This window comes from Abramis brama, assembly GCF_963993115.1.
Source record: "Abramis brama genome assembly, chromosome: 15".
Taxonomy (NCBI): domain Eukaryota; kingdom Metazoa; phylum Chordata; class Actinopteri; order Cypriniformes; family Leuciscidae; genus Abramis; species Abramis brama.
The window spans coordinates 21,809,043-21,829,608 of record NC_139977.1 but is presented as its reverse complement, the minus strand read 5'-3'; the positions used below and the strand labels follow the sequence as shown (position 1 = coordinate 21,829,608).

The 20,566-nt window shown below is 36.7% G+C and overlaps 1 protein-coding gene across 1 annotated transcript in view; it reads right to left on the bottom strand.

The window, feature by feature from the left end:
* The window catches only part of nnt (nicotinamide nucleotide transhydrogenase), a 41,997-nt gene extending 22,767 nt beyond the window's left edge, over window positions 1-19,230 (bottom strand). The window contains exons 1-11 of the mRNA XM_084137177.1: window positions 19,136-19,230; window positions 17,057-17,253; window positions 13,942-14,171; window positions 12,970-13,187; window positions 10,947-11,034; window positions 10,678-10,766; window positions 7,946-8,136; window positions 6,277-6,410; window positions 5,314-5,505; window positions 3,827-3,980; window positions 2,432-2,593 (exon numbers count right to left, since the gene is read on the bottom strand). Coding sequence (XP_083993303.1) covers window positions 2,432-2,593; window positions 3,827-3,980; window positions 5,314-5,505; window positions 6,277-6,410; window positions 7,946-8,136; window positions 10,678-10,766; window positions 10,947-11,034; window positions 12,970-13,187; window positions 13,942-14,171; window positions 17,057-17,210 — 1,612 coding nt within the window. The 5' untranslated portion in view covers window positions 17,211-17,253; window positions 19,136-19,230. The remainder of the gene's footprint in view (window positions 1-2,431; window positions 2,594-3,826; window positions 3,981-5,313; window positions 5,506-6,276; window positions 6,411-7,945; window positions 8,137-10,677; window positions 10,767-10,946; window positions 11,035-12,969; window positions 13,188-13,941; window positions 14,172-17,056; window positions 17,254-19,135) is intronic.
* Between the last annotated feature and the right edge of the window lie 1,336 nt (window positions 19,231-20,566).

Genomic DNA, 20,566 nt, shown 5'->3' with positions numbered 1-20,566 from the left:
GGCAACAATTTTGACATTGATACCATGGGGGAAGCAGCAGGTTGATACCATTTGGCAGCAGGTATTAGGCTGCTGTCACTTTAAGACCTGACACACAGATCCACTATACTGTTACACATACGTTTCTTACGTTCACTTAAAGGGATAGTTCACCCAAAAATGAAAATTACCCCATGATTTAATCACCCTCAAGCCATCCTAGGTGTATATGACTTTCTTCTTTTAGACGAAAACAATCGGAGATAAATTAAATAATATCCTTGCTCTTCCAAGCTTTATAATGTCAGTGAATGGAGAAAGAAATTTTGATTTTCAAAAAAGCACATCCATCCATCCATCCATCATAAAAGTAATCCACATGGCTCCGGGAGTTAAAGGCCTTCTGAAGTGAAGCCATGCATTTGTGTAAGAAAAATATCCATATTTAGCTTCAGGCAGACGGCCTACGCAAGTCGACTGACGCCAAAAGAGTTACCCCCCTGACATGATGTATGGCGTCGGATGTAGGCACTGCGTAAGCTTTGACGCCTCTCGCGGTTCAAACAAATAGGGCTGGGCAACAAACTCAAGCTCCTCTTCACTTATATCGAAATCCTCCAACATTTCTCTTTAAAATTCTCGTTTTAGACTTATAATTCATGACCAGTGTTTTGTTTTGCTCTATCCTCTGTGCTTCAGCATTCGTCAATGCGTCATACATCGCGTCAGGCGTTACTCTTTTCGTCATAAATCGATGCATACGGCCGTCTGTCAGAAGCTAGTTATTTTAGCTTTTAAAGTTTTATATATGGATTTTTTATTACACAAAAGCATTGCTTCGCTTCAGAAGGCCTTTATTAACCCCCAGAGCCAAGTGGATATCTTTTATGATGGTGGATGCACTTTTTTGGGCTTCAAAATCTCATCCTCTATTCACTGCTATTATAAAGCTTGGAAGAGCCAGGGAATTTTTTAATATAACTCAGATTGTGTTCATCTGACAGTCACAGAAGAAAGTCATATACACCTAGGATGGCTTGAGGGTAGGGGTGGAATGGTACACAGAAGTCACGGTTCGGTTCATACATCACAGTTCAGTACGAGTTTGGTACAATGGAGGGAAAAGCAAAACAAAAATGCAGAAGGCTTGTGCATGTCTCAGGCTGTACCACCAAAGGAAAATAAATTACTTAAGCCTTGTATTTTTTAAATAAGTTTTATTAATAAAGTAAAGGCATAGAACCAGTTTATTTGTAGTGCACTGACAATAGTTTTATATAGTTAGTTTATTAATTAAATTAATAAAAAGACAAAAAGACCTTGAGATATGTTTGGTAATTGTACCTGAACGAATTGAAAATTAATTTGCTACATTTCAGATTAATATATTTGTTTTCCTTAAAATTTTAATTAACAGTGACTTAAACACTTTGCAGTTTGAATGATGTCCTGTATAAACAAAATGACGGAGTATGTTTTTATGTTTCCACAGTTCGATCGCGCCCGCGCGTCACACACACACACATATTCCAGCATTGCAATCTTCGCAGCCTGCTTCAGAGCTAAGGCGGGGCTACAGATTAGGTGTCCCTAAAGAACCCGTGTATCTAACAGTAGTTCCGCATTACATTAATTAATTTGCACGCGAGTTTTATTTTTATACCGTGCATTCTCCGTGTAAATTTATGCACCGAACCGTGACGCCCGTACCGTTTCGGTTCAATACATGTACTGTTCCACCCCTACTTGAGGGTGAGAAAATCATGGGGAAATTTTCATTTTTGGGTGAACTATCCCTTTAAAACATAACTGACTGTTTATGTGAATATGCGACAAGACCGGGATTTTGACATTATTTTGTGTATTTGACTGTTTAAACGCAATAAGCAGTGAAAAAGAACTAAATTAAGTACTGAGGTGGCTTTATGTGCACACACTTTGGATAAGCACAAAATCTGCGGGAATGAGTAAAATTATGAGCAATATGCATAATCCCAAGCAGAAATTCAAGCCCTGTAACATCAATAATATTCATCTGGAGCAAATGAAACAAGTGAGTGAGGGCAGATGGGTTTGTGCCACAACTCGCTGGTATAGTGCATCTATTCTGCAGAAAATGAGTATTGGAAGCGTTTCGGATATTTCAGTACACTAAATTGCACTTAATGTATAATTTCAGATGCCTTAAAGACTACAATTGAAAACTGTATATATTACATAAAATACAACCTGCCAAAGTGACTGCGTTACACGGCACTGCTGAAATCGACACACATTTGGCAGGTTAATGTTAATGTGTGTATTATATTTTTATATATACAAAAATTTCAGGTGTTGCTTTTTTTGTGCATTTAAAAAAAAAAAAAATATGGCAAAAGGAAAAACATTTCATTTAGCAATTACCAAGCAAATTATATCTTAAAATATATATACATTTTATTTACTAACTTACCAGAAATGGCATTTGTAACCGACATAAGTGGGGAGTGAAGAGCAGGACTGACGCCCCATACGGTGTGGTATCCCACGATTCCTGCCAGGCCAAAGGTTGTAACTATCTGAGTGAAAGCAGCATTGGGAGCTACCAGCCCAAGACCGATCACCGATGTCAGACCTAAGTAGAAAAAACAAGACGTAAAACATTTTGTTTTTCAGTAAGAATGTAAGTTTTGGTCATTTTGACTGTTCGACTATTTAACAGACAAATAAATCTAGTGCCAGCAATGTGTCCTGCTTATACATCCCATAATCCTCTCAAAACAGCAATATTGCTGTGGGTCATGTACACTTGACTCTTAATATTTGGTAGGCTCGCTGTCTGACTCAATTTTAAAACTTAATACACCATTTATTTTCAACTTTTTAGTTTGTAATTTGCTTTATAAGCATTCATAGTTTTATAAATAAATACATACATAAATAAAAAATAACAGTGGTATAAGCTTTTGTAGTTATAAATAAATAATAATAAATAATATTCATAATAATATTCCTCTTTAATATAATTATTAGTTATATTATTATTACACAGGTATTGACTGGCATTATGGTATTGCCAACTCAGACCAGCCATTGGCCATACGGGTAAGAAAATCTCTTCACCACAACAGACATACACAGCAGGAGGGCAGAACCCCACCCCCACCCCACCCCACCACCATTTTATCATCCTAGTTTCCTGGCATTCAGATGCTAGAAGGTGCCAAGGTGATGTGGAAAATAAAACAGCTTGTGTCGCAATTAGGGGACCAATCACAATTTCAAAAGGAAGTGATTTTGGCCTTCCGAGCAAGTCAGGATTCCCTGTACCTAGACTCATATAGATACAGCAAACCATGAAAGGGCAGGAAGATCTCATTTGCATGTTTGTTTATCAGTCAGTGTTTATTTACGTGCAAGTTTTTGTGGCTTGTCTGAGTGAGGAAGTGAGCGCTTTGATGTGAAGCCAACATTGCCTCTCCTCACACGAGTGTTCCTCGGGCGTCTGCAACCAATAGAATTCATTTGTGCGCAGTTTGGTTTAGCATGGCTTTGGAGTCTAATCACATCTTGGGACAAAAGCGGGAAAACAGGGGAGCTGCTATTTTTGGAATTTCTGAGCAATGCAGATTGCTAAAGTAGATTAAAGAAAGAAAATAAAAATCTGATTAATCTCAAAGGCTATAAAGTGGGGGCGTTTGAAATGTACACGACAGCCTTATTAACATAGTTCAGTGTCAGAGACCACCAATGCAGCGGTCTCTTCCTCTTAAAATGCATGGGGAGCTGCTTTCATATTAACCCCGGGGGACCCGCAGAGATCCGGTGGGAAGAGGGAGGCAGAGAGGGCAGCCGGACTGTGATTTACCTCCAGTGTAAAGCCCAGCCGTGTTGAGGGTGGCTCTGAAGGGCGAGATGGCAGATGCCCTTTCCTTCTCCAGCTCCTGGACACCCTTTTGTTTTGCAGGCGCTGCCACTGGGACGTTGTTAGGTTGTGGTGCAGGGAAAAGCACTTCTCCGTCCTGCAGACAGACAGACAGACAGACAGACAGACAGACAGACAGACAGACAGACAGACAGACAGACAGACAGACAAACAGACAGACAGACAGACACAGAGTGAAGCCAGAATTAAAATAACACCATCACTCAATTCCTTGAAAGCTAAATGAGCGCCAGAGTGATATTGAGTCTCTAATCAAATCAGTGGTCAGATTGGATAAAACGTCATCTTGTTCTGGCCAAATTTTGTTTTTGTTAAATCAGTGTATCCATGGAGAGTGAATGCAGAGAATCAACTGCTTATTTAATAAATGCTTATTTCACCATAACAAAATCACCCTTTACATTACCTACACTGACCAACATACAAAATTGATGATATTATTATTATTGTAACAATTTACAATAGGGTACCATTAGTTAAAGTTAGTAAATGCATTAACTTACATTAACAAAGATTAATTAAAACTTTTTTTTTTTTAAATGTCCTGCTCATTGTTAAACCTAAATTTAGGTTAGGTTAATACAATTGTTCATTGTTAGTTCACATTTGCTCAGGTCCATTTACTAATATATTATTAAAATCAAAAGTTGTATCTGTTAATATTATTTACTGTTTAAATTAACATCTACGAATGGCGCTTTTCCATTACCAGTACCAGCTCAACTCGACTCGACTCGGCTCGCTTTTCGCTCCGTTTTCCATTGCAGATAGTACCTCCACAATAGTACCTGGTCGTCATAGCGACGCCGCAGGAAACTGCCGTGACTTAATCTTTTACGCGAGACGCGCGAGACACACCTGCTACCCACACACACAGGACAATGGAGGAAATCGAGTGTATGCTGTTTTTGGATGTTTTTATTTTTGTTTTTGCTGTTTTTTTATTCAGGATACTCCGTCTGGCGCGTGCAATGATGACGCAGTGAATAGTGACGATTCTCTCTGACCAATCAGCAATCTGTCGTGTTTTCACATCACATTTTAGTATCGCCTCAGCTCGCCTCAGCCCGCTTAGAACCTCGCTGGAGGTGGTACGAAAAAAAGTACCTGGAAGCAGGTACAGGTACAACTTTTACACAGTGGAAAACCAAACAAAGCCGAGTCGAGTCGAGCCGAGGCGAGCTGGTACTGTGTAGTGGAAAAGCGCCATAAGATGATAAATGCTTTGGAAGTACTTTTCATTGTCATATCATGTTAACTAATGGTAAAGGAAAAGTCCACACAAAAATGTTGCGTGTAAATGAAAGATAGGTTCTACCACTTTAAGGTGCGAGCTGTAGCCTGCAACATAAAATAAAGGGTTTATCTGTCCTCCTGTAGCTAAGAACAATGTAGAAAAAAAGGTTTACCTTCATAACTACTGAACCTCGGATGACGTGGTCCATTGTGCCATAATCAAAGTCGTTTTTGACGTCAAAGTAAAAAACTTCCTTGTCCGGGCTGATGGCACGGAGGAGTTTGATGATGTTGTTGGAGTATAATGTGCTGGCCTGAGTCGGGAGGCGACTGGGAATGTCAGTATAGCCAACGTGGATCACACCCTATAGGAAAGTACACAAGCACATTTTATGAAAGAAGTTAATCTTCTCGACATCCAACTTTTGAATGGTTGGAAGAAAAACCAGAAAAAGAAAAAAAAGTTAAAACAGAAATATTGTGAAAAAACATTACCATTTGGCATTATGCTGCATTTACGCCATGTCATAATTACCCAAATTTCTAGATGACAACATGTGACTTTCTACTCTGAGCCATTTATTTAGTCCTCGGAATTATGTGCTTCTATGATAACACTAATGAATCTGCAGCATTCAGGTGGTAGAGCAATCACGCAGTACAAGTCGAAGCACTCCGAAAATTCCCAGTTTACAAGTTGTAATTACAAGTTCTAGTAGGGCGTGAGGGCACCTTTACTCAAGTCTTTACTGTCACACGATTATTCAGAAATCATTCTAATATGCAGATTTGGTGCTCAAGAAACATTTATTAGCCATATTGAAAACCGTTGTGCTGCTTAATATGTTTGTGGAAACCATGATACATTTTGTTCAGGATTCTTTGATGAACAAATATATTTAAAAAAAACCCCTAACATTTACATTTATTTGAAACAGAAATCTTTTGTAACATCATAAAAGTCTTTACAGTCATTTTTGATACATTTATTGCATCCTTGCTGAATAAAACTAATAATTTCTTGAAAAAAAAAAAAAAAAAAAAAAAAAACTCTTACTGACTCCAAGTGGTAGTGTACCTGAACCTTCCTGACAAACCCATGGAGCACATGTAAGCTGCAGTTGTAGTGTACTCACTTTGTGAACAGACAGTTCTCCAGGAACCGTGGTCTCGATGTTTCCCCCAGCCTCTGCGGCCAGATCCACCACCACTGAACCATCTTTCATGGTCTCCACCATTTCCTTAGTAATCAGCACAGGGGCCTTCCGACCTGCATAATAATTTCAGCACAGTGAGACTAGTAAACCAAAACCATGACTGATATGCAGTTAATAAGACTCCTCTGATGTGCCTTTTATCCATGCAACCTAATATACTGATAAGCTGCTTTGCGGCTTGTTGGTTTTAAAAGAAAAACACTATTCAGATAAAAGTGAAACAGATTGCATGCGTTTTACCAATCGGGGCGTGCTAAAAACAGCCAGGTATGCAGTTTGTTTAGGAATTAAGTTCTAAAAGTCCAACCGGTGGCTCCATAGCTTCAGGGATGGAAATAAAATAACATTGGAGTGACACCAGGAGTGTGCACGAGCATGCAAAAGTCACAGGAACTGACTTTGAGTGCCAGCGGTACTGAAAAAGCAACAGAGTGGAAAGACAACTCTCTGCCAACCTAAAGCAAGAGCGACCCAAAGCAACTCTTATGACACTTTGTAAACATTTTCTGTTATGGACCTGGCCTGATTTTTATTAGCTTTCAGTCATGGAGATTAGGACAACACATGCTTCAAATGAACACAAAGCACATCTGCAGCCACAGAGCTGTTAAATTGGTAATTGTGCTGTACATATTTAGCTTTGCTGGTTAATCCGTTTCTCTTTTCAAATGCCAGTAATAGTCATACGAGTATTAACTTAAGAATGATGAGTTAAGCCAGGATCAAAGTTAAAGGAATAGTTCATTTGGAAACTTAAAATTGACATTATTCCATGAACTGCAAAAAAAAAAGAAAAAAAAAAAAGAAATACGATTTTTTTCCCCCATAGAATCGTGACAGCTCATCGTGACCAGGGACAGACAAGCTCCAAAATCGACAAGAAAGCACTATAAATGCACCATAAAAGTAGTCCAAAAGATGTGTGCCCTATATTCAGAGTTTCTCAAATATAATAGATTAAAAGGAAGTCATTATGCAATGATAACATTCACCTTTTACTGCAGCTCTCAAATCAACTGTAGCGCCTATGATGCAGGTTGGACATCGATAAACAACATCAAGATGGCTTATTTTATTTAAGAGCCACAGTACAGTGAAGGAAATGTGTAAATAATGGCTTAAAATTGTAATTATAATTAAAATAACTGACTTAAAAGCTTTCATACAGCTTCAGAAGACTTATAACATAGTCCATATGACTCTATATCTGCCATTTCAGAAGACTTATAACATAGCAAATATAGAGTCATTCACTATTTTATGGTGCTTTTTGGGCCTTTGGAGCAAAGTGGACAGCCTGTGATCACTATGACAAAAATAATCTTTTATGCATGGAAAAATGTGTGCAAAAAATAAATAAAAAATGTGTGCATTTCACAGAAAAAAAAAATAACAGCAACAGGGTTTGTAATGACAAATAAAGAGTAAATAAAGAGAAAAACAATTTCTGGATGAACTATTACTTTTAAAGTCAAATGATGGAGAAATAAGTACATAGGCAAACAAGATAACTCATTATGTGCAAGAGTACATGCCATAGATGGAAAAGGGGAGATGGAAAGGGAGTAAATGTTGCAGGTGTGCGTACCGGGGATAAGCGCGGTAGTGATAATGATGTCAACATCCAAACACTGCTTGGCAAACAGCTTCATCTCGGCCTCGATGAACTCCTTGGACATCTCTTTAGCGTAACCGCCCTGGCCTTCTCCTGACTCCTTCACATCCAACACCTCTAAAGGTTCGGCACCCAGGGACTTAAACTGCTCCAGTGCAGCCGCTCTGGAAGAGGAGGACAAGACTCCATAACTAAAACAACACTGCCACCGAGAGGACACTTGCTGGAAATGAAGTTGATGGAACTTGGTGGAATCAGTCAAGCAGACCAAGTTTAAAGTCACCATGAAATAGAAATGGACAATTCCTGTTTTTAATGGAATATCGGGGTCTTAAATGACTTATTCGTGCACGTCTTTTTAAAATTTTAATTAAATTAAAACTAAATTAAAAATTATTTGTGCACGTCTTTTTTTAATTAATGTGCCCCATGTAATCTTTAAAGGGTTAGTTCACCCAAAAATGTCTGAATTAAAATTCTGTCATTAATAACTTACTTCCAAACCCATAAGACTTTCTTTATCCTTCGGAACACAAATAAAAGATCATTTTGATTAAATCTGAGAGCTTTCTATATCTCCATTGACAGCTACGCAACTAGCACTTTGACGCTTCAAAAAGTTCATAAAGAGATCGTAAAACTAATCCATTGGACAAAATCAAGTCCCACCCTATATTTATTCTTGTTAGAGAAGCAATTTCACTCAGATATACATCACAATGGGGAAGACTATCACAAACTTCCGTTTCATGCCGAATTAAGTTTTTTTGTTAGGGATGTCCTGGAGCCTTATCTCAAGGATTGGTATCAGGACAGATTAAGCTTCTTTTTTTTTTTTTTCTCAACCGATCCGTACCGGTACCACCATTAAAAGGAAAAGAAGCTCAAATGCGCGTGCGTAATGCACAAGAACCAACGAGGTCTGTTCTAGCGCATCACAAACGCACGTTCGAGCCTCCATATTTAGCATATTTGATGCACACCTTTGTAACGAATCACACGAAAGTCATTTACGGTTTATTTTTTATGGGTTGCACCTTGCTTCAGATTGCCAATCTGTCAGTCAAATCTGAAACCGCGAGCTTCAAGCTTTAATAAGTTAAATTTACTTGTAGTGTGCAATATACAATTATCGAATCAGGACTCAGTTTCGAAAGATATTTAATGACTCATAACGGATCGGGGGAAACGGAAACTTGATTATGACATCCCTATTTTATGTTTTGTTCCAAAGCACAGAAAGGATATGAATTCTAACTAAATACACTGAGCTTGGTTCTAAAGCTGTAAATTCACACTCATTAGTAAAATAAAGCTTTTTAAAATATGTACATTTCAAACCATTTTAGTAAGATTAGCAGTGACATTGCTTTTTTGCACAAGGCCTTTTTATGTTCTTGTTTTTGGGAAAGCGAAACAGATTAAAGAAACATCATAAATCCAAAGTAGAGTAGAAAGATACCTCAAAACTCAAATTTATAAATGCTGACAAGAATGGGAAATAACAGAGCATCTATCAAGATTTAAAAAAAGAGGGGGGGTTATAATTCACATTTGGCAAACTGTAAACTAACTTACATGCTAAATTTCATGTTAATTGGACAAAAGACCTACAGTAGGTTAGAGTCTGAAAAGTTTCTGAACAATCAAAAAGGCAGAAAAAGAAAATCCACTTGATTTTAAGAAAAAATTATTAAATAAAGGTCACCACATTTAATGTGTCATGTGGCGCTTTTCCACTGCATGGTACGGTACGGCTCGGTTCGGTACGGCACGCTTTGGCGCTTTTCCACTGCATGGTACGGTACGGTACGGCTCGCTTCAGCTCGCTTTAAATGGTACCACCTCTGTTGAGGTTCCAACCGTACCGTACCGATACTAAAATGTGACGTGAAAACACAGAGTATAAGCTTCAAAAAAAGAAATGGCTGAATCGTGGTCAGTGGACGAGGTGCAGACGTTCCTCTCGTTGGTTGCCGAGGAGTGGATGGGGAAACACGGAATGAAAAATTCGCATTTAATATGATGATGTCATGGCAGTAGAGACGGCAACTATAACGATCAGTCCCACCCACTTTGAAGCGGTACTAACTGCAGTGGAAAAGCAAACGAGCTAAAGCGAGCCGAGCCGTGCCGTACCAAGTCGAGTCGTACCGCGCAGTGGAAAAGCGAAGCGAGCCGAACCGTTCCGCGCCGAGTCGAACCGAGCCGTACCATGCAGTGGAAAAGCGCCAATGGAGATGTTGGTAAAACTTTGTATATTATAGCACCACCTAGTGTTTGATGGATGACTGTGCAATCTTGACAAAAATAAAACATTTGATCAAAAATACTGTAAAAACAGTAATATTGTAAAATATTATTATTAACTTAAAGTAAGTTTTCAATTTTAACATTTTAAAACAATTTATCTGATGGCAAAGCTACATTTTCAGCATCATTACTCCAGTCTTTCAGAAAATCTGATTTGGTAATCAAGAAACATTTTTTATAATCACAGATGTTGAAAACAGTTTTTTTAATTTTTGGAAACAGTGATACTTTTTTTTTTTTTTTAGGATTCTTTGATAAATATATAGTTCAAAAGAACAGAATTTGAAATAGAAATCTTTTGTAGCTGTCACTTTTGATCAATTTAATGGATACTTGGCAAAAAAATATATACATTTTTCCAAAATCAAACTATCAGTTTTAGGACTTTTTACCTGGTGTCAAACCCCCTGACAATGGCACCCATAGCACGGGCAGAGCCAGCAGCAGCCAAGCCAGCCACTCCACCTCCAATGATCAACACCTGCCAATAAGAACAGCCTTTGTAAAATTCAAACTCTGAAATAAACAGAAAAATCTAATTTGGGAAAGTATGAACAGCTAATATCTTCATCCAAGAACTAATGTGAGAAATGTACAGCAATGAATCAAGCAAACTCAAAATAAGCACTCAGGGCGTGTGTGCAGTCATGCCAGCACATACCTTAGCAGGAGGAACCTTCCCCGCGGCTGTGATCTGACCAGTGAAGAAGCGGCCAAAGTTGTTGGCTGCCAAGACCACGGCTTTATAACTGCCAAAAAATTATAAACGCACATAAGTCATGGCCACTGATGAAGCAGAAATCAAGACTTTTTAAAAAAAAAGGCAAGACACTGCAGGTGCACAGGGTAAAATCTTTAACTAGTAAACTTCACCATATTTCCTCAGTTAATTTAGACAAATTTTGCATTACAAGTTTCCTGCCATGTTATAACTCAATATACAAATGAGGCAATGACTAATAAAAAAAATCACTAATTTACATACATTTCCAGAACAGAAATCTTGACATATAAAACCAGGTTCAAACTTCATTTCATTTTGTTGATATATTAGATGAGGATTTTATTTTTATTATAAAATAAGATTAAATAATATAATAGAAAATATATAGGAATAAAACTACAAAGTTTGGTGTTCGTAAGTGCTACTGAAGTGGAGATTTATGGCTCAGTGCTTGTGAAAAAAACTTCTTTAAAAGGTATGTATAGTAATGGAAAACTACAGGCGCAAAATGATAATAAAGTAATAAAATAAACAGTTAAATGTGTATTTTGGAAGTTTTCTTTGCAAATGTCTGAAATAAAACATGTTATGGAAGCAAAATATGTGTGTGTGTGTGTGTGTGTGTGTGTGTGTGTGTGTGTGTGTGTGTGTGTGTGTGTGTGTATGTGTATATATATATATATATATAAGGGATAATGTAGAGCGAGGTGGTTGTTATAGCGAATACAACCGCCCTGCTCTACATTATCCCTTACATATATATACATACATACATTACCGGTCAAAAGTTTTACATCGGTAAGATTTTTAATGTTTTTAAAAGAAGTCTCTTCTGCTCACCAAGGCAGAATTTATTTGATTAAAAATACAAACAAAATTGTGTCATATTGTGAAATATTATTACAATTTAAAACAGCTGTTTTCTATGTGAATATACAGTAAAGTGTAATTTATTCCTGTGATCAAAGCTGAATTTTCAGCATCATTACTCCAGTCTTCAGTGTCACATGATCCTTCAGAAATCATTATAATATGCTGATTTGATGCTCAAGAAACATTTATGATTATTATCAGTGTTGAAAACAGTTTTTTACATTTTTATTTCATGATGCTATGATGAATAGAAAGTTCAAAAGAACAGCATTTATCTGAAATGGAAAGCTTTTGTAACATTAAACACTACCGTTCAAAAGTTTGGGGTCAGTGAGAATTTTTATTTTATTTTTGGGGGAAAGAAATAAAATAAATTAATACTTTTATTCATCAAGGATGAGTTAAACTGATCAAAAGTTACTGTAAAGACATTTATAATGTTAGAAAATATTCTATTTTAAATAAATTCTGTTCTTTTGAACTTTCTATTCACCAAAGAATTTTGGGAAAAAAAATTGTACACAACTGTTTTCAACACTGAAAATAATAATGAATGTTTTTTGAGCATCAAATCATCATATTAGAATGATTTCTAAAGGATCATGTGACACTGAAGACTGGAGTAATGATGCTGAAAATTCAGCTTTCATCTGAGGAATAAATTACATTTTAAAATATATTAAAATAGAAAACAGTCATTTTAAATTGTCATAATATTTCACAATGTTACTGTGTTTTTTAATTGTTTTTTTATCAAATAAATGCAGCCATGGTGAGCAGAAGATACTTCTTTTAAAAACATAAAAAAATCTTACCGATCTAAAACTTTTGACCAGTAGTGTATATACATATTTATTTATTATCTATATATATGTATATAGCCACATAGCAACGCTCTGTTTTTCATGGCAACAGTGTGTTATACCTAGCAGCAGTCTGTTATCAAGAAATAACAGACCGCATTCTACATTAGAATTCAACCAAGCCATGTAATTAATAAATATATATATACAATATATATACAAGCAATCATGCAAATACAAAATGCTGCCTAGTTTCCTGCATTTATCGTTTTAGATGGCCTTACCCAGCAATGTTGGCCATGGAGCTGAGGGCATCATAACCCTGAGCAATAGTAACGCGGGGCACCTGGTCCATGGCCAGGACGGTGGTTTTGCGCCGGGACAACTGGTCCATAAGCTCAGGGTTCTGAGCGGGATAGATGAAACTGACAAGGGTGGATCCTTCACTCATGAGTTCGGCCTCATGAACTCCCAGAGCAGAGTTTAAAATCGGGGCACGCACCTGTGGCGAAAAGGTGGAGAATGAAGCCTGGTTTATACTCGCCACGTCCGCATGAGCGTGAATGTGCGCGTGGCAAAAATTACGCCAGCCTGGTGGTGCGCAATAAGAGCGCAAGACCCCATTTTGTGTGCCTTTTTTTTGTAGTAGTTTAGTAGCGAGCGGATCGTCTCCCGAATATGCACAACTTTGAGGCTAGATAGTCTGTACCAGTACCCAGTTTACACTTGTCCAAATTAATTACTTACATTTACAAAATGAACCATCAATAGCAGAAATAAGCCTAATAAAAATCAAACAGTCAATGTAATGAAAACGTTTAATGAAATAAGAAAATATTTAAGAGAATGTTGTTTAATTTACTTGTATACATATGTTCTCATATCCATATATTTTCTTCTAATGTAAATGGTGAAGTGCACTAACAACAATCATCATCACGTGTGCTCTCCAAATTGACCAGTCAACCCAATCAGTTTATTCATAAAGAAATGTTAGCTTCCCCGACAGAGATAAATTGTTTAAATAGGACAATAATACGATCAGAGATTGTTCAATGAGCATTTTGGTACCTTTTATATAACAAGAGTAAATACAAAAAATAGGTTTAAGCTTTGTTTTACTACAAATGTTATTATGCTGACTTTTGCATGAATAAAAACATTTTAAAACACAAAAAAATAGGCACACAAAACAAGAAGAACTTAAGTGTTAATGAAGATTTAAGATTAATGAGTTTGAAGGCCTCTAACAGTACCTTAAGCAGAACATCAGATGAAAAGACATCTTTGACATCCCTGATGGTGGCTCCTGCCTTCGTATACATGTCATCGGAGAACTTGGCAGATTCCCCAGCGCCAGACTCCACCACCACATTAAAGCCCTGCTTGATGAGAGCTTCCACTCCGGCTGGAGAGATGGCCACTCGACGCTCATTCTGAAAGATTTCCTTGGGAATGCCGACAGTCAGCTGTTTGTATGGAATGCCTGCAGGAAATAACAGAATTACAGAATCAAGACAGGAAAATGAGATGTGCATATCAAATACAAATGTTCAACAGGTGGGCCCTGCGCCAGTAGCACTAGAGAATCTTTACATTGCATTTCTAATGCAATTATGTAAAAAAAAACTCTTTTTATTTAAAAAAAAAAGTACAGTAATAATAATAATAATTATTATTATTATTATTATTATATTACTTTGTATACTAGAAAAACATTTACATTATAATACAAAGTAAATGTTTATATTATATAAAGTTATCAAATAAAATTGCTTTTACTATTATTATAGTTGTATTCTAAATAAAAATAATAAAATAAAAATATATATTGTTTTACATGAAAATCTATAATTTTATTTTATATTTAGAATACATTTATTAATAATAATAATAATAATAATAATAATAATAATACAATTATTAAATACATTTTATCTAACTTTATATACTATAAAAAATAAGTTACATTGTATTATCATGTAAAATATATATTGTACACTTAAACTAAACTACTGAAATATAAAATCTGAAAATTTGTTTTCTTATTTTAAAAAGTACAACTTTAAATCATAGCCTACCAATATTGTGATCCCTTTTCAGCTACATAAAATTTATGAGTAAAACCTTAAATTATAGTTTTAGAGAACCCAACACCACAGAAACAAAGTGAAGTGTGAACAACTGATCTCACCTTACTCTCATAGCCAATATAATCTCTCAAGATCATTTCTAACCCGTCAGACTCTCTATTTTGAAGCCAATGAGAGGTCAAAGAGTAAAGCTGTACGATAAAGATAAGCACCATATACGGAAGCAGACATACAACTGGTGAAGGAGTTCATAAAGAGTGGTAAAAAGAAAAACCTTTGAGACCTTTGTGTTAGACTAGAGGTCCATGCAGTCTCCGTGTGACTTGTGGTTTTACAGCTACGTGCATTTTTACAGTAAGGCGAGACCGTGTGACTTTCCAACAGCTCTAATTCTGCAGTCATATTTTCAAAAATAAAACTGAGAATTTCAAGCTGTAAAACAGAGCATAGCCGGGTTTTGGCACGTGCAATAAAGTAAATCAAGTTGAATTTTTATGCACAGCTTCATTTTATGAGTTTTGGTCTGTAAAAGTTGTGCAAACAACATGTGGTCTAGACAGGCTGAATATGCATCAAGAAGTCATCCAAGTCATGTCGCTTGTGGAAAATTCCATCACAGGCATGATCTATAGATAACAACAACATAAGCTCATGTGAATCACAGACTTGAGCTGCCTAGAGGTGGTTAAATTGGGCCACAGACAGCAAAGACAACTCAAAAAGTGTTTGGACACTTCAGCCATATGTATAATCTATGAATGTCACTGCAATAGATATCAAACAACAAACCAAGAGACATTTATTACTGGTGTAAACAAAAACCTCTTTGGATAACTTAAGCCCAAAGTAATTTTTGTCATCAGGAGGGTCCACGGTCGTCTGCGCATACTGTCCAAATGAAGCCCAATTTGTGTCCGCGAGGACGGTACACGTACAACAGCGCATGTGCTAGTTACCTGAGCATTTGAAAACAAAGTCCACTAGATAGTGAGCACGTCCACGTCCAAAGGTGTATACTTTGAAAGTCTTGTGCGTGTGTGAGAGAGCGGAACGCAGAAAATAAAGTGTATCAGCGCCTTTAGAGCAGCTCTGCTTTCTAGCATATTCAAGGGCAATTCACTTTTTTTTTTTGTTGTTGTTGAGAATAGGTGACTGTGAGCATAATGCCAGTGCCAAATCTGACCAATCCGGATAATTATATATACTTTCCTCAGAACATAAAATTACACACTACCGCTCAAAAGTTTGGGGACAGCAAAAAAAAATTTACGATGCATTTACCTGCTCAAAAGTGACAGTAAAGACATTTATAATGTAACAAAATTCTCAACATTGATAGTAAGAAATGTTTAAGCAGCAAATCAGAATGATTTCTGAAGGATCATGTGACACTGAAGACTGGAGTAATGGGTGCTGAAAACTCAGATTTGCCATCACATGAATAAATTACATTTTAAAATAGAAAAGTTATTTTAATTTGTAATTTCACAATAATACTGTTCTTACCGTATTTTTAATCAAATAAATGTAGTCTTGTTTAGAATAAGAGACTTTCAAAAGAACTTAATCATACCGACAGTACTATAAATAAAGAAAAGGAAAGAATTTGCTAATTTTTTTTTTTTAGCATTTCCAGATGTAAATGGAAACAAAGTGAATATCTGAGGCCCACAAACTTCTTATAACTACACTGACTGCTGGCATTCACCATAGACATGTGTTTCTTTTCCCAGCAGGCATTCTCCTGCACAAGCTGTGCCACAGTTCTGGTTCCTCAGCTGATACAGTGCCAAAAATAACCCGCCCCAGCTGTCATTTCCCCTTTAAAAAGAAAAAAAAAGTCTGCCATTAATGGCAGGTCTCAAACACGCGCTGTATCCAGGCAGCCAGCACGCTACACAGGTCACTTACAGTACACTCATTCATTTCCTGGGACCTTCAACACAACTAATAGTGGCAGAACAAGCAGGGCAGGGACACAGTGACCTTGAGGGACATGGACTGCTACAGAAATATTAGGGCAAGAAGTTTGGGAATGTCTCAGTTGCTTTTGTCATACTTACAACAAAATCTGCTGAGGTAAAACAAATGATGTTTATATACAAGCATAAGTGAACCGTATTCAAAGTCTTTAAATCACCTCATTCATTCATTTACACTGAGGGAAAAATACCTCAACCAAACATGACCTCAGTCACCTCAAGTCGCCCGGTTACTAAAATCGAATGTCTGAAACAGAACTTGTTTTATAACAGTTGTAATATTCCAGTAACGTTACCTGGACTAGCGAGGCGAGAGAGGGCTTGATGGGTCCTAAAGAACCGCACACATGGTGTCTTCACCGACTGCACACTCTGAAGCTTAGCGCAGGCCAGCCCGGAGAACAGGGGGCTGGAACAGCTGGTGGCTACCACACGCAGAAGACTCGCCATCGGAGACACAAGGAGGAGCTGTGCAGTTGGAACAACCCTCCTCCTACATGTGAGGGAGCGAGAGAGAGAGAGGAAAAGAAGTGAGCTAGATGACCTATCCCACAATGCTCCACTCTGCCCCACTAACTGTTGCTCAGCTGTTTAACCACCTCCAAGGTGACACACATACGCTCATGGTTAACACAAGTGAACTGAGCATATCAAGTCACTATGTCCTCACACATTAAAGAAAACATCTTACAAACACAACAGAACACATTCAATTCTTTAAAGGAATTAAAGGGCTCAATGAATGAAAATATATCCAATACTGTTCAAAAGTTTGGGGTCAGTCTTTTTTTTAAAGAAATTAACGCTCTTATTCAAGCAAGGATGCATTGATCTGGTTGTTAAAATAGATAAAAATAGAAACGTTACTTTACAAATAAGTTTTTGCAATAATATTTCACAATATTATTGTTTTAATGTATTTTTGATCAAATACATGCAGCCTTTGTGAGAAAAGCCCCTGCATTTTTGACCGGCAACATATAGCCTACATGCATAAGCATACACAGATAAATATACATTAATTTAACACAATTTGTTTTTGCCACTATAACTCCAGTTTAATCCAGAGGGTAAAAAAGTCTAGGGGACGCAGAAGCAAACATGTGTAGTGAAGTGTGTTTGTTTAGGTAAGTACGGTCTCTTCAGGTGATAAGGGTTTGTCTCAGAAGGCCAGTGCAGGTCATACAGTAGCAGCTTACAGACAGGCCTTATTATACTGTAGGTCTATGACACCATAAACACTATCTGCATATATTCTGATCCACAGTATACTAATATAAAAGAAGAACAATAAAGGAAAACTTAAAAAAAAAAAATAAATAAAAAAAAAAATTGCATGTTGCAATGTTTTTAATTGCAATATAATTTTGAATACAATTTTGATGAATGATGTAATACTGAACATTATAACTCTATAATTAATTTTCTAAACATCATAATGGTGACGTACGTTTTTAAATGTTAGATACTGACATTGTGACCTCTCAGGTCGAAAAAGGTCATCACAACTTTAAAGGGTTATCAGACATTTTATGCATTTAAAACAAGCTACTTTTCATGCTAGGTACATTTTAAGTTAGACAAAGACTTTATGATACATAATAGGTCTCTTAACAAAATAAATAAAGGATTTGTGGTATATTATACACAGACGTCTAAGTAGTTTTCTTTCTTTAATTATACATGCATCCCACACATAAAAGCAGTGCAGTGGTTATGCGTGTATGAAGGCGTGGGAAACAATTAAATCACAAACGTGTGCAGAGCAGACAGACTATATTGGATTATCGTGAAAACTACAATCCAATTCCAGCCCCACGTCACCGGACCAGAGAAGTGACATAAGACTCTATCAGATGTGGGGCAACACTTACTGACCCGTACACGTTAACTTTAATTTATAAACAACAATGTTTTGAAAATTACAATATTCAACATATACGGTTAAGAGAAAACGAGTAAGTTAGCGCCAAAAAAACAAACAAAAAAAAACCTTGATCGTCCTCGTGTCTAGAGTTTGTTATTGGACAGTGCAGAAGTCATTCATTCAAACAGCTCAATGACACAAGGCACGCAGAACATTTTATATTTTCATTCATATCATGCGCCTCAAACACAACAGCCATATTCACTAAAACCCGTTATGCACCGCACTAATTCAAAAGCAAGAGTTTGCGGCTTTGGGATCGATAGAAGGCGGGCACAAGCGCTCATTTCCCCTTCTTTCCTTTCAGTAACACACACTAGCTTGATAGCTAAGCAGAAAGCAATAACTACATGCTGTCGTTTGCATAAGGAGATCAAATCAATGCATGCATTTCAATAATGCATTTCTTAGGATCAATTGATCGATAAAGAACAATTGAAATTCTCACCGAGAGGAGAAAGAGCATCAATGAGCGACCTTTGAATTGCGGGACGGAAAGCTTACAGCCGCCAGCAACCCGGAAGGACTCGCACTCGCGCTCACCTCTATCTTTTAGTGGCTTCATTCGACCGTCCATCAACATGTTACTCAGTCATGTGCTGTGGGCGTTTGTTAACTAGATTAAACACAGACTAGTTTAAGATATTTAGGTATATTTTAGGCTTAAAAAAAGATTTCGTAAAGAATATCAGCAAAAAAAAAAATAAAAAAAAATAATTCGATTTGTCACATCAAATCGTGTTGCTTTTGTATTATGGGAGATTAAACATTTTGATAAACTTATTATGGGAGTTGTAAAATTGTATCAAGGTAACCAAAGTTTTACGCATTTCTATTAATAGTAAAATTCAATCAAAAAAAAAAAAAATAATTGATTAAGGGTTGTTCAATTATTCAGTTAAAATATGTAAGGATTATTGCATTCAATTCGCTCCGGAGCAGGTTAGCCGTGTAGCGTAAGTATATATATATATTGAAATACATTAATACTACGGGTTGTTACGGGTTGTATTTTTAATCGTAACATTGTTTAACCAAAGTCTTTACGCATAGAGATTCACATGTCCAGCAGGGGGCGGACAAGGACAAGACTTCAACACTGTCTGAATGCAACTCATATTTCAAAGAATCTGAGAAATCTTGAGAAAGGTGCCCCAAATAACTAGGTTCTTGATTCTTGCTGCAATGTGCACAGTGCAATTACGATTATTCTGTTCAAAGCACATTCATACCATATAAAGCCCCCAAAATGTAACAATGTTTGTCCTGATGAACTGTTTTAGCCTATGACAATTTCTTTGTTTCTTGGCCCCTTGAAAAAAAGTACACTCCTGCTTTCCCAGACAAGGCTTAAACTAGTCCCAGACTGTTTGAGCTGTTTTAACTGAAAGCAATTAACTTGCACTGATATATCTTAAAATATGTAAGTGCCATTGTTTTGTCTCAAGATGCACATCAAAAAAACATTTTTTTCTAAGACATGTATATAAAAGCTACTTAAATGCCCTATTTTAACTAAGGCCTAATCCTGGCTTAATCTAAACCCTGTCTGTGAAACCAGGCCACAGAGTAATGGATTAGTGAGTGGAACTCAAGGTAGTTAAAGGAGCAATAAATAAAAATTAAACACTTGGCTAATAGTAGACATTTGTTAAACATTTAAATAAATAAAAAATAAAAATCCTTTCCTTCTGTTCCATTGGATGTGGTGCTTTTTTTTTTTTAGTTTTCCCTTGTCTCTCATATGTTTCTGTTCAACTAAATCCATTTGTGGAATGTCTGTGTACAATGGCTGTTAACCATTAACTCTTCTCCCAGATTGCTACAGACACTTCTCACAATTCTTCTCACACCAGGAAAAAAAGTTTTAGCTTTGCAC